This window comes from Narcine bancroftii, chromosome 4, assembly GCF_036971445.1.
Source record: "Narcine bancroftii isolate sNarBan1 chromosome 4, sNarBan1.hap1, whole genome shotgun sequence".
Taxonomy (NCBI): Eukaryota; Metazoa; Chordata; class Chondrichthyes; order Torpediniformes; family Narcinidae; genus Narcine; species Narcine bancroftii.
Genome location: NC_091472.1, coordinates 97,350,808 through 97,368,934, shown reverse-complemented (window position 1 = coordinate 97,368,934; position 18,127 = coordinate 97,350,808). Strand labels below are relative to the sequence as shown.

Below are 18,127 nucleotides of genomic sequence, written 5' to 3'. Positions count from 1 at the left end.
GGCCTGTACTGTGCTGTGTTGTTCTATAACTACAGACGCTGGAACATTGAGTAAACAAGGGGAAGCTGTAGGGTCTCAACAGGTCAGACAGCATTATGGAGAGAAACATTTTGGGTTGGGACCTTGTCTTGAGACCACCAGTGTGCTAAAGAATCCAGGATAGGAGAGCCTAACTCAGCTGAGATGGTGACCACTGAGTTATAACTGACCCCTCTCAGGGCAGCCATGTGGTAAAAGATGTGTGACTCATGTGGCACTCACTGTGGTTGTATTGGAACGCTAGATGGATTCCATTGTCAGAGAAAAATGGCTGATCTTCGCACATATCTATGTGGGTGAGTGTTTGAATGAACTTTGTTTACAACAGTAAATCAAACTTCCTGAGACCATGGACTCATCAACATTCTGGTGCTTCATTCCATGCCGCTGAGGTCTCCCGCGTAATCTTGACATTTCATCAACTGTGCAAAACTCACATCTATCTCCAACCCCTGAACGTACATTAGCAAACTGCAGCAGGTGGGCTTTATCTGCCTGCTCCTGCTGCCATGGTGAGCTCTGAACTGCTGCACACAGGCTTATCGCTGCCAATCAGCAAAATCACAATGTGATGGAATGATATCGTTTAATGGCTGTTGTTGCCAATCAAATAACTACAGGGTAATTTCCTGCTTTCTGGTACACCGAATGCTGCAAAACTGCTTCTATCTGTGGGATAAAACATTTGTTCAGTGAGAGTTGGGTGTACATTTACCACAAAGAAGGAATCCATGATTCATTCACACTTCTTCCAAAAATGATGCTGCGTTGTTGAAAATCAAGATAATTTGGATTAGAGATATCTTGAGTAGTCTGGACGTCTTAGCAGCTATTAAGATACCGTATCTGTATGTGATTTTCTAACCGACAGTTCTTTCTTATGTATAGTACTGTACAGACAGGCTTTTGCTAATTTTATTTCCCCTGATACTGTGCTTTTTAAAGAGCAAACGCTGTGTTCTTTGTCCTCACTGAGATCTGTGAACACCCTTCTCCAACACCCTACAAACTCAAATACAACTTTACATGGGACTAGGTTTCTCTGGAGATCCTTGCGTCAGGGCCATTCCAGGTGGCTGCTGCTCAACTCCACCTTATCTTACTGTTGCATTGGGGAGATCATATAAACTCTATACTCGAGGAGAGCTTTTCCATCTGACCAAGACTATACTGTAGGTTCCTCAAAAGGGCAGGAATTTCATAGAATGCATTCATATCCTCACAGAGAGGCCTTCCACCCACCAGGGGTTCCTTTTACAAGGAACATGCTTCCGGCTGGCAATATTCCACCCACTCTCCCCACTCCTTAATGTAGTTCACTCCCTTTATTGTAGTATACATTCATTCAGTAGCAGCATTACTAGGCATCTTGTAAACATGCAAGTCTTATGGATTAGGAAAGCTTTTGGAAGTAGGAATATCAGGGAAAGAGATGTAGTTCAGGGATTAGGGTTCACGTTTGGTGTAGAAGGAGTTTCTGGGATATTCGGTTAATATGTATTAACTTAGTAGATGTGGTTAAAGGTTGACAGATTATTCTAAGGAGTTGGCTTTTGTTACTGTGGCCCCCCACAAAGTAAGGCATCAGAGAAAATGCTTCACAGATGAAGAGCGCAGCACTCTGAAGCATCTGTTCACATTCCTCAGACTGAAACAGGGAACAGCAAAGAAGGGACTAGTTTGAGATTGAAAACCCAATTGAAGTAGTGATGTTATAATGAAATCTTATCGTTCCACAGAATTGAGTGTCTAAAGATTAAAAAAAAGGATAAAATTTTCATTTTGTATTTCTTTTTCACACATATTGGGATGAGCAGAACCCAAGAACATATCCTCAACATTCAGGGGAGTAGATTTAGGACAGAGATGGAGGAACTGCTTCTTCCAGAGAGTAGTGAATTTGTGGAATTCTTTGCTCAATGAAGCAATAGAGGCTGCCTCATTAAATTTATTTAAGGCACACATAGGTAGATTTTTGCAGAGTAGGGGAATCAAGACTTAAGGGGAAAAGGCAGGGAAGTTGAATTTTTTCCAAGGCAAGGACAGCCATGGCAGAATAAGCTAGATGGGCCAAATGGCCTACTCCTGCATTTAGTTCTTATGTTCTTACATAACTTCCATAAGAGTTAATTTTATTCCATATCTCAGATTTCTGCATAGTTATTTGTAAATTCCATAAGGTGAATTTCCATTATCCAAATGGCCATAAAACAGGGGTCACCTTATGGTAGTGAGTCCCGAGAGATTGAATGTGCTTGACTCCATGCTGAGAACAGCAAGAACCAGCAACTCATCAGTGGGAAAAATCATGCTGAATCTAATGATGTTAGTTCGAGGCAGAATTTACATAGTGTGACAGAGTATTTAGATGTGTTTTTGGGAGATAAATTGGGAAAGGTTTGTTCGAGTAGGTTACATACAAACACTTTAAAATAGATCTCATTTAAAATACTGGAGCTCTGCCCCATGCTAGACATATCAGGGCCTCAGAGATTTTGCAAGAGCTTTGAAGAGTGCTCAAGAGACCACTAATGGATTGGGGTTTTTTTACAAAAGGCAACAGATGAAAGAGCATGTCAGAGTCGCTTCTGCCTGGAAGAGTGCTTACTGTTCTAAGAGGATCATGTGGTTTTGCAAGCAGGCTTTTCTGTGTGTGTATGAGAGAGAGAGAGAAAGAGAGAGAGAGAGAGAGGGAGAAAGGGAGAAAGAGAACTTGTACAGTGTTACAGCCAGCAGAAGTAGCTGGGACTGGAACAGGACAAGCTGACAAGCCCCATTTGGAAGACGGCCTGGTCAACGCCCTTGTGGTTCATGCAAGAGGAGAGGACTGGCTGTCTAATGTTTCACTTGGAATAAGTGAAACAAAAAGAAACTCTGTGGTGACATGAAAGAAAGAGGTTATCATCTGGAGAACCCTGACGGGCCAAGTTTCGTCAACAAGACAGTGAGGTGACCTATGGAAGTACATCAGTTGTGGATATCATGGAACAACAAATCTCTCTCTAAAAACCAACAAGAACCTTCCTGAGTGGTAACCATTTACCTTTCAAGCACCAAAGCTGTAATGGAGGATTAAAACCATGTACCCAGATGCTTTTTGCTTATGTGGAACTGACGACACTGGGTCCACACGCAGGTCACCTTACTTTCAGAACTAGCAGATGTAATTAAACTCAGCCATGGGGACTTATCTGAAGATACACTTTGAAATGGAATTCCACTGTGAGGCCCAGGGAAAGCAGTTGTCAAATGCAACACTCTGAAATTGACGAATTGGTCACAACCTGTCTTGCTCGAGAAGTTTTAATAAGTCTTTGTATCTACGAGATAAACCAGGAAGTTATAACATCCTGGTTCCATAATAATTAATCTTCTAAATTGTAGAATGTAATGTTCAGTTTTGATTTTGACTGACAAATATTAGAAGGAGTAGGCACATGATTAATTGTTTTTGGGGTATATAAGCCTGTGGTCCTGCTGCTGAAGTTTAGACTCTCCGAGGGGTGGGAACACCCCTTGTCAAGAAGGAAGAACAGCCAGAGTCCGAGCAACGTCCCGGTCGGGGGAGGTGGAGAAGCTGCTACCGGCGCCCTGACAACCTACTACAAGTGTGCAGTCGTTGCCTCGCTTCGGCAGTTGGGACCAGTCCAAGCGTTGATAAGTATAGTTGGGAAGGGCTTGCATATTGTAGTGTGAAATCAGCTTTTGAATTAGTAATAAACATTTGTATAAACTGAACTGCTCTCGGTGTGTGTGTCTATTTTCTTTCGGTAGCTCAAACACTGTGACCGATCTAAATGAACAAAATGAGAGGTATAAGTTTACCCAAGACAAAAGCCTAGTGAACTTTATACATGTTAAATTCTGTGCACAGTATAAGAATTGCCTGCAACCAGTGAACTTGGAGGAATGAGAAGTGAGACTGGACTGTGAATTAAATAACTTTTCTGAACTTACACCCGCATTATACACACATGCACTTAGAATTAGAAGAAGGTTAAGTTAGGTTAGTTAAGTCAATAGTGATAAGTTAAAGTTCGATTATGCTTTCATGTTTAAAGATAATTAAAAGCAACTTTTGCTTAAGTCACCATTTGTCTTGGTGAATATCTATGGCTGCTGGGTTTATGGGTCCTCTGGACTTGTAACAATAGGAAGCTGAAAGTGCTGGAGACACGAGTGACTGCAGATACTGGAATCTGGAGATACACACAGACTGTTGGAGGAACTCAGAGGGTCGAGCAGCAACAATGGAAGGCAAGAATGGTTAAATATTTTGGCCAGAACCCTTCATTGATCTTTTTTTCCAAACCCATAGATACTGTTTTGTAAACCTGAAATCTTGAAATATTCAGCCTCAATCAAATGCCCCAATTGGGTATCAGACAGTGAGCAGTGACAGTTACTCCTTGATTCTTCTGCCCATGGAACTGGTTTAGCACCTTCAATTTACAGTTCTGAACAACAATGGAAATTAGGATCATTACATTATAAGATGCTAATTTCACCTTTAAGGGGTTTATTATCACTGCCAATAAAACCCGGTAAAAAAGTGAAATCTAATCCTTTATCAGCACCTTTATCACCAACATTCCCATCAGCAAGAGCTTAACAATGAAGCTCCAAAGAAATAATTTTCTGCATGAAACTATACCTCTGCCATGGGCTTCTCATATACATCTTCTCCTGGGGTCTTTTCCTGGAAGTGGCCAGCATCTCTATACAAGGTCCGCAAAATCTTCTCAGGAACAGCCAGACCATAATAAGCCTCGAGAGACTCTGGATTAATCTTGTCCGACTTCAGTAGATGAATGACATCCTCTCGAGCCTGTGAACATTGATTAAAATATGTTTACATTAAACTCAAAAGCTGACATTTTATTTGATGGGATAATGAAAACAAGTAAAACAAATGCAATATATTGTGGGATGATAAAACATAGCAAAGTACTGTGAAATATCTTCCAACCTCCTCCCAGTTGCACGGACACTCAGCCTACACAATCATGATTTATTCCTGGCATTTTGTATTGACAAGGATCCACATGGCAGTCTGGTCCCTAAGGTGATGGTGGTGGTTTGTATTTCTGATTGGAAACCTATAACCAGTGGTGCACTGTAGGAATGAATGCTGGGAGCAATAATTTTGTTGTAAACATTCATACTTTGAATGTAAATGTTGAAATATCATTAGTAAGTTTGCAGATTACACAAAAATTAGTGATCTGTGGCTACACCATGATATTGATCAGTTGGTAAAAGGGTAGAGCATGACAGAGGCACTTAATCCTGATAAGTACAACATGATGAACTTTTGGAGATCCTAATTAGGGAACATCATACACTACAAATTGTTGGGCCCCCAAGTCAAGTATCCCTGAAAGTGGCAGCTCAGGGAGATAAAGAAGGCATCTGGGATATTTGGCTTCTTTAGCTCGGGTACTGTGTATAATTCTAGTCGCCCTACTATGAGAAGGAGATTGCATTGGATAGGGTGCAGAGGAGATTCATCAGGACTTTGCTAGAATGGAGCGCTTCACCTATGAGGAGAAATTGGATAGGCTGGGATTGAAATGATGGAGGCTGAAAGGAGTCCAGACAGAGCAATATAAAATGATCAAGGACATGGGTAAGGTAAACAGTGGGAAACATTTCTTTCCCAGCGAGTATCTGAAATGGTAGAACTAATGTGACTAAAAGGGTAGCTGACTGATTTACTTCATCGTCTTGAGATCTTGTATATCCATTGATTGAAGAGTAAATGACTGCAGATATTGTAATTTTGAAATTTAAACAAAGAATGCTGGAAACACGGAAGAGGTTAGACAGCAACTGTGGAGGGAGAATCAGTGGCAATATCTCCAATTAAAGGACCTCCAACATAACAGGGAAATGTATGAAAACAAGCATTGCAGTACTGTTGCAGAGAAGGCAGGAGAGAATATTTGCAGTAGGGAGCAGGCCCAGAGAGTCACAGTGACAAGGATGGTGGTGATGTTGGCTTTGGGATGGTTAACCTCAGCTGAAGTGGGTGACAAAGATGTAAATAGAGGCCGATGAATAAGGATTAGTGAGAGGAATAGACGAAGCTGGAATTGTGAGTTGCAGGACAAGGCAGTTTCAGGAAATCTGAGATAAAAGAAAATGTGGAAATAGATCAGGTAGCTAAGGGGGAAAGAAAGACCTGAGCTAATATTACAGATGGCTAATGTCAAGTCAGAAGTGGCAATTTCTAATATGAACTGGATATGAAAGGCTGGATATTGCGGAATTCAACATCGAGAGAGCAGCAACATGATTGGACCAAAAGTGACTAGTGTAGAAATTATTTTGACTAATTTTCATGTGAGAAGTGGGTGAAATGCTGAATCTCCTTCAGAGGCCCAAAGATTCACCCTTAATCATCAGCTGGCTCAAAAGGATGGCACAGTTAGTAGAGTGGTCAGTGCCAGCGACCTGGGTTTAAATCCAATATAGTCTGTAAGAAGTTTGAATGTTCTCCTCATTACCTGCGTAGGTTCTCTCTGGGTGTTCTGGTTTTCTCCCATGTTCCAAAGGCAAACAAGACTGGTACGTTAATTGGGTTTCATGGGCTGAAAAAGCCTTCTACCATGCTGTATCATTAAAATATAATTACAATTAAATTTTGAGCCAATGTTCTTCCTGACAATAGGGCTCAAATGAGTCCCTAAGTGCAGAACAGCTAACTGGAGGAATGCAATGGAAAGCTAACATGCAGATGGATCAAACTATTATGAAGGTAAATGGTATGATTATATTTATAAATGAGAAGCTTTCAGTACAAGGGTAAAAATATGTTACAAAGGACCTTGGTGAAACCACACCTGAAATATTGTGTACAGTTTGGTCACCTTACAAAAGGAAAGTTGTTGTTACCTTATGGGGGTGGAGGGGGGGATTATCCTCCCACTAGACTTACAAGAATGACAGGTAAACTCACTGAACCTTGAACTCTTTGACTGGATGGAGGGAGGATGAGGAGTCTGCAACCAGAGATAACCAAGTCTCAGAATATGGGCTCAGGACTGAGCTGAGGAGGTTTGTTCACATGAAGGGTGATGACCTTCCGAATTCTCATCCTTGGAGGATCAGTCACTGAGTACATTTAAAGCAGAGATGGACATATTTCTGAATATTAAGGGAATTGCATGACATTGGAATAAGGGCTGGAAAGTACTACCTGGGGCAAAAGATCAACTAAGGATGGTAATGTGGTAATTTGGAACAGCAGGTTTGCAGATGACACAAAGATTGTAATGGGCAGTGAGGAAGGTTTTCAAAGCTTGCAATGGGTTCTGGACCAGCTGGAAAAACGAGCTGCAAAATTCCAGATGGCATATAATGTGGACAATTATGAGGTGCTTCATTTTGGAAGGACTAAACAAAGTAGGACATATACGGAAAAGTGTAGGGCACTGAGGAATCTGGGAATACAGATACATAATTCCCTGAAAGTGGCTTCATAGGACCACTATGGAACAATGGTCTTAATAAATCAAAGTATTGAGTATAGGAGTTGGGATGTTGTATAAAATTGTACAAGACATTGGTGAGGCCAAATTTGAAGTATTAGGTGCAGTTTTGGTCACCTAACTACAGGAAAAAGATCATTAAGATTGAAAGAGTGAAGAAAAGATTTATCAGGATGTTGCCTGAACATTATTCCCTGGAGCTTCGGAGAATGAGGGGAGATTTGATAGATGTATACAAAATTATGAGGGGTACAGATAAATGCAAGCAGGCATTTTTCCCCTGAGGCTGCGTTAGACAAGAACTAGAGGAGAGGGGATAAGAGAGAAAGGTGAAATGTTCAAAGTGAACAGTGGATAAATGGCTTCATATGGAGATTGGTGAGAATGTGGAACAAGCTGCTATCTGAGTGATGAATCTGGGCTCAATTTCAACATTTAAGAAAAAATTGGATTGGTACATGCATGGGAGGGGTATGGAGGGCTGTGGTCCTGATGCTGATTGATGGGACTAGAGAGAATAACAGTTTGGCAGAGAAGAGATGAGAAAAAGGGCCTGTTTCTTTACTGTTGTTTTCTATGGTTCTATGATCTTGATGAATGTCGGAACAGGCTTTATGGGTTGAATGGCCTGCACATTCTTAGGTTCTTACCTTGTGTTTTGTCTCAGCTGCTGGCTTGGCACAGATATCCTGGGTCCCAAGCAGCCTCAGGGAATTGCATGGAGCACTACTAAAGCAGCCTTTGATTTCTCATTAACATAATCAAGGGGGTCACCCCAGATGACAGACAAATGGAAATTAAGGATGGGAAAAATCTGGGTCCAACAGAGTTTGATCTCAGCATCAGCACTTGCCTGTATTTCAGTAACATGTCAGCCTGGTTTATTCTTCAGACCTGAACCAACACTTCAGAAGCAGCCCTATCATCAAGTGAACCACGAGACACGCTTCCTAAGGAGGTTGAGGAGGGCAAGTTACCCGCCCCACCTTGACAACATTTTACAGGAGTATCCTGTCTGACTCCATCGTTGTGTGGAACAGTAGCTGCAAAGTATCAGGCTGGAGGTTAATACAAAGGATCATTAAAATGGCCAATAAGATCACTGGGGTCTCCCTTTCCTCCATTGATGACATTCATCATGATCGTTGCTTAAATAGGGCTCAAAGAATTATTGAGAGCCCTTTCCATCATCTCACAGTATCTTTAACCCACTACCAACAAGAAGGAGATACAGGAGCATCAAAATCAAGACTGCCCGGCTGGGAAATAGCTTCTTCCCACAGGCCGTGAGATTGATGAACAGTATCCTGGAACCTTGGGGTTCTTATAATATGAAACAAGCAAATTATTTCAAAATAATTATATGTACCGGAATTTACTTTATTTTATGTATATATGTGATTATTAGGTGCTGTGTCTTGTGTGTGTATGTGTGTACCATGGTCCAGAGAAACATTGTTTCATCTGGTTGTTTATGTACACATGATCATAAACTTGAACTTTCGTGACCTTATCCTGAATTGTTTTCATCTCTGGGTCCCAGAGGTGAGCATACGAGATGTCGTATGGTTGAAGGCATGTTCCATTTGATGCTTCATGCTTCATTTGATGACCTTAATTGCTTCTAATTCCATTAGGGTGGCACACTGAGTATAATGGCTACGCAACGCTATTACAGCGCCAGTGATCTGGGTTCAAATCCGCTGCTGTCTGTAAGGCATTTATACATTCTCCCCATGTCCATGTGGGTTTCCCTCGGATGCTGAGGTTTCCTCCCACATTCCAAAGACAGACGGGGGTAAGAAGGTTAATCAGTCACAAGGGTATATTTGGCTTGTGTGCCAGAAGGGCCTATTACCATGCTGTATCTCTATGTTTTAAAAGAAAATTAAATTAAATTCCCCAAGTGAAAATTACCAAACTAGAGTGAACAAAGGGAGGCTCAAGGGACCTGTGGGTCAGGCAGCATCCGTGGATATAGATGGTCAGTCAACTTTTCAAGTCAGAACCCTTTCTCCAAGATTCAATAATTAAGACCTGTATGATTCTCCTGTTCTAGGAACCAAATGAGAACAGCTGTTAATGATTGCATGGATGAAAGAATTAATTCTCATTATAACTCAAACCAGACCAGACAAAGAGGATCCTTTCCAGACGTTTTAAGCACACATGGAGTCTATGCGGTCACCCAGTATGAAATCCTTGTGTCAACTAAAAGCAACGTGGAAATGAGGTCACTGGAAAAAAATGGACTCGAATGGTGGTCTGTTGAAGAGAAGATGAACTAGTGTTACAGCATCCCTTGTTCACTGTCTCTGCCTCCCATTCTCTCATCTCTGTAGTTTATATAAAGGTTAAGCAAAAGGGAGCAGTGATGTATTGAAAAATAAACAAAGTGAGATCAGGAAGTATGTCATTTGTGGGTTTATTTTCAGTAACCCATTCAACTTTTGGACCTGAGTTACACCTCACATTCATCCAATGATAGAATAAGCTGATGTGGAATTATTTGGCTTCAAACTATGTCAGTGGAATCTCTGACATCAAATTAAACATGGCCGAGAGATGTCACTGAACTCCTCCATGCACTGATTTAAGTCCCTCTGTGAAACCCCTGCAATCTCAATCGTTGCTATCAAAGCAGGTTGGCAAGATGTAGTTCTCAGTGAGGGTGAGAAACTGACTGAAATCAGTATTAGTTCAGAAATTGTAGATAAGAAAGCAAGACCTGTAGAAGGCCATTGAGCCCCTCAAGTCTGCTCCATCATTGAATATTATCATGGCTGATCAATGCTGGCTTCAACTCCTCATCTGTGCCACTTCTCCAAAACTTTCAAACATTTATCTACCTCCACCTTGAATATTTCCTTTGATCTCATCTCCACCACCCTTTGAATTCCAGATTAATTACCTATGAGAGAAAATATTTCGATCCACTTCAGTTTTAAGTGACTGATTCAGCAGTTTGTAATTACCGTATATTTCGGTGTATAAGTCGATCGGTAGATAGGTTGACCCCTCCTTTTTAGCCTCATTTTAATGGTTTTATAGTATATCAGATGTATAAGTTGACCCCCATTTTAGAGCTGTTTGGGACTCCCAGCAACAACCCAAAATTTGTTATAGGACCCCAATCGCCAAGTAACAAAGCTGTAAATTAAGCAAGTAAAAAAAAAAGTTTAAAAAAAATCTTGGTCTACATGGCAGGAGCAGGAACCTTGGCCTACTGGGCAGGAGCGGCGACCTTGTTCTCCTTGTTCTCGCAGCAGGAGATGGAACCTCCTACTCAAGAGAACGAGGTTCCCGCTCCTGCCATGTAAGCCGAAGACACCACTCTTGCTCAAGAGAATGAGGTCTCTGCTTCTGCCACATGGCAACCTCATTCTCCTGGCAGGAGCGTGGACCAGGCCTACGTTGCAGGAGTGGCGACCTTGTTCTCCCGGCAGCAATGGTGACCTCAGGCTTCCAGGTAGGAGCGGGGATCCTGGGCTCTACAAATGTAGAATGTTTGGGTGGATTATGGCAATGCCTGGCAGTGGGGAGGTGTTGGGGAGCAGCAGCGCCGGCAGCGGGGAGGTACTTCCAGGTCGACTTATATGCCGAATCGGTTTTCAAGAGTCAACCAAACACTGAATCATTGACAAATGGTTTTTGACCTAAATTTAAGGTCTCAAAAGTATATCTGACATAAAAGTCGACACCCATTTTTTGAGTGATTTTTGAGGGTTTCATGACTCGGCTTATACGCTGAAATATACAGTGTGTCTCCTTGTTCATGACTCTTCCACTAGTGAAAACATCTCAAGATCTACCCTGTCAAGACCTCTTAGGATCTTATGTGTTTCATTAAGATCATCCCCAATCCTACTGAACTCCAAACAATATAATTCCAAACTGTCTCGTCCAGTGGTCATGACAGAGGTGCTCTGTGATTAGTAAGGGATTACTTAAAGTGGTATTTGAGTGGAAAAAAAGATTGAGAACCACTGGTCTGATCTCTCATGATAGAACAATACTCTCATCCCAGGAATTTGCATAGTGAATCTCTTTTGGTCACCACTGTGACTAAATCTTGCGCACATTATTCAAGATACAGACTCAACAGCACCTTTATAACTGTAGCAAACCTTACCCAATCTTAAATTTCAACCCCTTGGCAATAAACATGAATTTAAGGAAAAGGTGCAGGAATCAGCCACCTGGCCAGTCAAGCCTGCTCCACTATTCAACAGGATCATGGCCCTGGACTCAGCTCCACTTACCCACTTGTTCCGCATAATCCTTAATTCCCCTGATCTTCAAGAGTATGCCTATCTTTGTCTTAAATTAATTTAATGAGGCAGCCTCTACTGCTTCCTTGGGCAGAGAATTCCATAGATTCATCACTCGCTTGAAGTAGTTCTTCCTTATCTCTATATTAAACCTTGTTCCCCAAAATCTTGAAACTATGTCTCCACGTTCTAGTCTCATCCTTTCATAATTATATGTCTCTATAAGATACCCCTTATCCCTGCTCAAACTTCCCAAGCTCTTATCATTAGATAAATGTTTCAGTATTAGAACCAACCTGGTGAACTTCGAACCTAATGGCCTAAGACCCTATAGTCTGCATCCCAGAGTACATAAGGAAATGGCCATAGGAGTAATAAATGCATTGCAAGGCATTTTCTAAAGTTCTGTAGACTCTGGAACAGTTCCAACAAACCAAAGGTTATTTAATGTAACCCCACTATTTAAAAGAAGGTAAAGAGAAAACAAGGAACTATATCCCAAAAATAGTGGTGGTGAAAATTCTGGCCTACATTTTAAAGGATGTTACAGCAGAGAACTTGGAAAACAGAAAGAGGATCAGATAAATCCAACATGGATTATGAAAGAAAATCACGACTGAAAAATCGAGTGGCTATTTTGAGGATGCTTGCAGCAGAATGGGTGAGGAGGACATGGTGTATTTGAACTTCAATGCAAAATTAAAGCACGTGGGATTGGGAATAAGGTGCTGCAAAGAGAGAATTGATTGGCAGGCGGGAAACAGAGAGTCAGACTAAAGGGGGTCTTTCTCTGAGTGGCAGATGGTGACTTGCAGGGCGCTGCAGGATTGGTGCAGGGTGCTTCATTCTTCCCAACATACAGAACATAGAACAGTGCAGCACACAAACATGCCCTTCAGCCAAACATGATGCCAAGTTAAACTAATCCGATCCGCCTAAACATGGTTCATCTCCCTCTATCCCCTACCTGCTCATGTGCCTGTCTAAATGCTCCTTAAACATCAGTATTGCATCTGTTTCCACCAACTACCCTGGAAACCTGTTGCAGGCACCAACCACCCTCAGTAAAAGAAACCTTTCCATGTGACTGTCCTACAAACTTTCCCCCTCTCACCTTAAATCTGGTATTTGTCATTTCCACCCTGGGAAAGAAATGCTGACTGTCCTGCCATACCAATGCCATTCATAAATTTTCTATCAGGTAACCCATCAGCCGACAATATTCTGGAGGAAACAAACCAAATTTGTTCAACCTCTCCATACACCTAAACAATCCAATTTGGGCAACTTCCCCTTGAGCCTGTTTTGCACCCTTTCCAAAGCCTCCACATTGGTCCTATCAGGTGATGACCAGAACTACACATGAGGCCTAACTAAAGTTTAATTCAGGTGCAACCTGATATGTCAACCTTTAGACTCAATTGCCTGACCAACCCAGGCAAGCATGCCCTATGCCTTCTTGACCATCCTATCTATTTGGGTGCCACTTTCAGAGAACAATGGACAATCCATCCACACCTCAATGCTCCCAAGGTCCTGCTGTGGCACCTATACTTCATTCCTGATGGTAGCAATGAGAACAGAGTATGTCCTGGGTGCTGTGGATCCTTGATGATTGCTGCTGCTCTCTGATGGAAGCATTCCATGTAGATTTTGTTGATAGTGGGATAGTTTTGCCTGTGATGGACTGGGTTGTGTCCACTACCTTTTGCAGGGCTTTGCACTCAGGGATATTGGTGCCCTCATACCAAGACTTGGTAGTATGACAAGATTTTGAAGTCATACTAAACCTCCGCAAACTCCTGAGGAAGTAGAGGCGCTGAAGTGCTTTCTTCACGATGCCATTAGTATGTTGGATCCAGGAAAGATCCCCCAAGGTAGTGACTCCCAAGAACTTAAATTTGCTCATCCTCTTCACCTTTGATCCCCCAATGATCAGTGAATCTGTCCATGGCTTTATGTACTATCAAAACAGTTGTGGACGAGTGTGTCTTCATCAAATCATACCGGATTTTCCCTAATCCACAACCTGCTGGCAACAGGTTACATACTGGTGGTAATTGGCCAAGGTTTTCTTGAGACAGGCCTAGTTAAAGTTATTGACTGTGATTTGTAGTGCACTGGGATGGGGCGTCTCTTGTTTACTGACCACATCATGCAGCTCCGCAAGTGCCTGTTTGTAATTGGCATTGGGAGAGATATAATCTCCAGTGAGAATCACTGATGAGATTGGATACCCAGAGGAGGTCACAGCTAGCATGTATTTGGTTTGATTTAAGAAGCAGCGGAGGGAACATTACACAGATGATAATGAGCTTATTGTCATTGTACGATGTACAAAGGCTCTGAAATTCTTAACTTGCTGCAGCTGAACAGGTAATTTGTTAAAACAAACTACAAAAACTACAACCGTACACTGAATTGAATTAAAAGAGACAATAAATACAAATAAATTGAAAGGTAATCCTCGTGAAAAAAAAAGTGACTTGGCAAAGGTGCAGACAGTCTTTTGTGGTGTCAAAACAGTTCCTGATTAATAAAACGAGGGAAGGTTCAAGAGTCTGACAACTGATGGAAAGAAAGTGTTCTTGAACCCAAAGGTGCTGGTTTTCAGGCTTCTGTACCTTCTGGGTAGTGAGAAGAGATTGTGACCAGGGTGATTGGATTCCTTTATGATGTTGGTCACCTTAAGGCTCACATAGAGGCATTCAATAGATGAGAGGTGTGATGGACCAGGCTACGTTTGCTACCTTCTTGAGCCTTCTGCGTTCCTGTGCTGTTGAATTATCAAATTAGGCTGTGGTGAAACTACTCCATTTACTTTTCATAATCCACCTGTATAAATGTGACATATTTCTTGATGGCATGGCAAATCTCCTCTGGAAATAAGAGGCATTAGTGTGCCTTCTTCATGGTTGCCTTAGTATGCTGGCTCCAGGAGAAATCTTCTGAAATATGGATTTCCAGGGTCTTGAAATTACTAACCCTCTGTCCCACCAATGTGGACAACTGTATGGTTCTCTCAGACTCTTCTTCCTAAAATCAACAATAATCTCCTTGGTCTTGGTGACATTGAGAGCGAGGCAATACAACCAGATTCGCAATCTCTGTCCTTATTTTGAGACATAATTTCCCGTTATTCAGCCAACATCGGTGGTGTCACCAGCAAATTTATAGATTTTGTGGGAGCTAACGTGGGTTTGCAGTCATGAGGGTACAAGGAGCAGAGAAGGAGACTGAGCACAGGTGGAAGTTTTCTTTTGAGAAGGCTGTGGTGATAACTGATAAATGTATACAGTCTATAAAGAGATGAGGGTCTGGAGACAGTGGACAGTGGGATGCTCTTTCCATTGATTGAAAATTGCACACTAGAAATCGCAGGTGTAAAATAAAGGGAGACAACTGTGAGTAGCATGAGGGAAAATGTGATACGCTGCGTGTACTTGGAATGTTGGGCCTGCTGATGCTGATTGTCACCTTTGAATGGAGGTTAGATAAATAAATGCAAGAGAAAAATGTGCATGGGACTAATAGATGGACCTGGAGAATTGTTCTGGTAGAGTCAGGGTAGACAAAATGGGCTGAAAGGCCTGTTTTGTTGCTGTTATTCCATTATCATGACAAGTGTATTGTATGTACAATTATGTCCAAAAATGCTTTAGCAGAACGAATGTATGTGAATCCATGATGATAGAAATATTTCCACGTGAAGTCTTGGCTGTAACGAGAAGATTGGCTGTCCAAATGCCTCAGCGGGGAAGTAGTTGTCAATGGCAGAGATTGTTCACACATCATTCTTGCCAAATTTTCTCTTATCTTGGCAGCCTACATTTTCCAGCTCGTCTGTCAGATCATAAGTTGGCAATATCTGCCAGAGTCATCTTCTCCTAATGCCCCTGTGCACTTCTCTGTGCAGCCCTCTTCCAGTAGGAGTGAAATTCTTCCCCCAACCCCTACACCACCTCTACTCCCAACTCACTGCCCCGATGCATTCTAAAACCTCGAGGCTTACTGCCCTTCTGTAAGCTTGCCTATGTCATTTTAAACTGAATGACAGTGCACCCTCATTTGCATTTACAGTTGCCTTTAAATCTTGTAGCACTTCAACAGTTCCTGCTCCCTTTACTCAATCCGAACTATCATGAGACTGACCTCCCTCCCCTTCCCCCACCAGACAGGGCCCCCACATGTCTGAGGGTACAGATTACTCCCTATTCTACTCCCTGTTAGGGTTTTATCCTGCCAGTTTAACTCAATTTGAAGTGGGCAGCGTTTCGTAAGATTTTAAGATCCTTACCCTGTGAGAAAGTAAAATGTTACCCTCTTATATGCAATACACAAAAGCTCTGGAGAAACTCTACATATCACGCAGTGTCTAGAGGTAGCAAAGGGATATAACCAATGTTTCAGGCCTGAGTCTTTTATGTAGGTATGTGCAAAAAGCAGGCAGATGCCTGAGTAAAAAGATGGTGGAAGGAAAGGAGAGGAGGGAAGAAGGGGTCAAGGGAGGAGCATTAGCCAACAAGCAAGATGCTACAGGTGAATATGGGTGGGGCCTTGCATGGTTGGGAAAATTCAGCAAGTCACATACTGTATGTCTGTGAAAAGTGAAACAGTTACTGTTTCAGAAATGTCATTTGCAGTTTCAGTTTGTCACATTATAAAGTAAGAGTTCTTCTGCAAGCAGTCTAACATGCTAGCTCTAGCATTCATACAGCCATGTACAGATTCAAGATTCCTTTATTGCCATGTTCACAAAATTTACAAAATTTGTTTTCCTTTTGTATACCCTTTAAAAACACAATTTAAGAGTGTAGTGTTGCAAGCCTAAAGGACCCCAAAACTCGGCAGCAATAGACATTCACCAAGACAAGTGGCTTTCAAAACAAAAGTTATTTTTAATCAACTTTAAACATGAAAAAAGAATCAAACTTTAACTTAACTCTATACTTATACTATATACTAACCCAAATTACCCCCTTCTAATTCTAAGTGCACTTGTATGTAATGTGTGTGTAAATTTAAGAAAAGTACTTTGGTTCACAGTTCAATCTCACTTTTCCTTCTTCCAAGTTCTCTGGTTGAAGGCAATCACCATTCTGTGCACAGAATTTAACATGTATAAAGTTCACCAGTGCTTGAAAGGTAAATGTTTGCCGCTCAGGAAGGTTCTTGTAGGGTTTGCAGAGAGAGATATTTGTTGCTCCAGGACTTCCACAACTGAGGTACCACTTTTAGTACCTCAATGTCTCGCTGATGAAACTTGCCCCATCAGGGTTTTTCAGATGGTAACCTCTTTCTTTCAGGTTACGACAGAGCTCCTTCTGTTCCTTTTATTCCAAGAGAAACATCAGACTGATAGCACTTCCAGCCATCCACTGCTTTTGGAACTTTTCATGAGTTCTTCCTGGATTGCACTGTGTCACACACACACTGACTGAGATAGCTTGTCATCTGACTCTCTCTCTCCAACTGAAACTCCAAAGAGAGCATGTGACTCATGTCTTGCAAAACCCCCACCTTCTCCAGCAAACAACAAGAGTTCTTTCTTCTTCTCAAGTTGTTATCTTAGGTAAACAATTCAGAATTGAACTTTCTGTGAGCACTTTGCAGAAAGGGTATTGATAGACAGCATGACTCCAGCAAGACCATGGTCAAGCATTTTATGATGTCAGTTCAAGTAACACCTACTTGTGAAAGGTGCTTACATTCTCCAAGAGATCCTGCAATGTGAATTCTTCATTCTTTCAAATAAGATCTGTTTTTATATGTGACCTACTCTAAATCTTATGAATTCTCCACAAATATTAATATTGTTACAATAGAGTTACAATGGAATAAAAAGATCAATTTGTAAAAAGCAAGTATAGTATGAGGGAACTGTGTGTGGGTCATTCAGGAGCCTGATGGCTGCAGTGAATAAATTGTCTTTAAGCTTGTGGTGAACACTTTCACACTCTTGAGCCATCTCCTTGATGGAGAGAGGGAGAAGAGAGTGTTTCCAGCATATGATGTGTCCTTCAGTATGTTAGCTGCCTTTTCTAGGCGATGGGAGAAGTGGATGGAGTCTATAGAGGGGAGGAAAATTTGGGTGATGTTCCGAACTGTATTCACTGCTTCCTGTGGTTTCTTCTGACCTGGAGCAGGGCAGCTCTGAGACCACGCTGTGATGAATCCAGCAAGTATGCTTTCAATGGTGCTCCTGGAGAAGTTGTTTGGAGGTAGAGGTGAGCATGTGAACTTCCTTGGTCTTCTAAGAAAGTAAAGGCATTGGTGCACTTTCTTGACTATTATATCATGGTGCTTATGATAGGACACTGGGGA

General features: G+C 41.8%; 1 protein-coding gene across 4 annotated transcripts in view; it reads right to left on the bottom strand.

Moving 5' to 3' along the window:
• filip1b (filamin A interacting protein 1b) overlaps nt 1-18,127 on the bottom strand; it is a 265,621-nt gene that overhangs the window by 109,783 nt on the left and 137,711 nt on the right. For all 4 annotated transcript variants that reach the window (XM_069932128.1, XM_069932127.1, XM_069932130.1 and 1 more), the window contains one exon: nt 4,694-4,867. In XM_069932128.1, the coding sequence (XP_069788229.1) occupies nt 4,694-4,867 (174 nt within the window). The remainder of the gene's footprint in view (nt 1-4,693; nt 4,868-18,127) is intronic.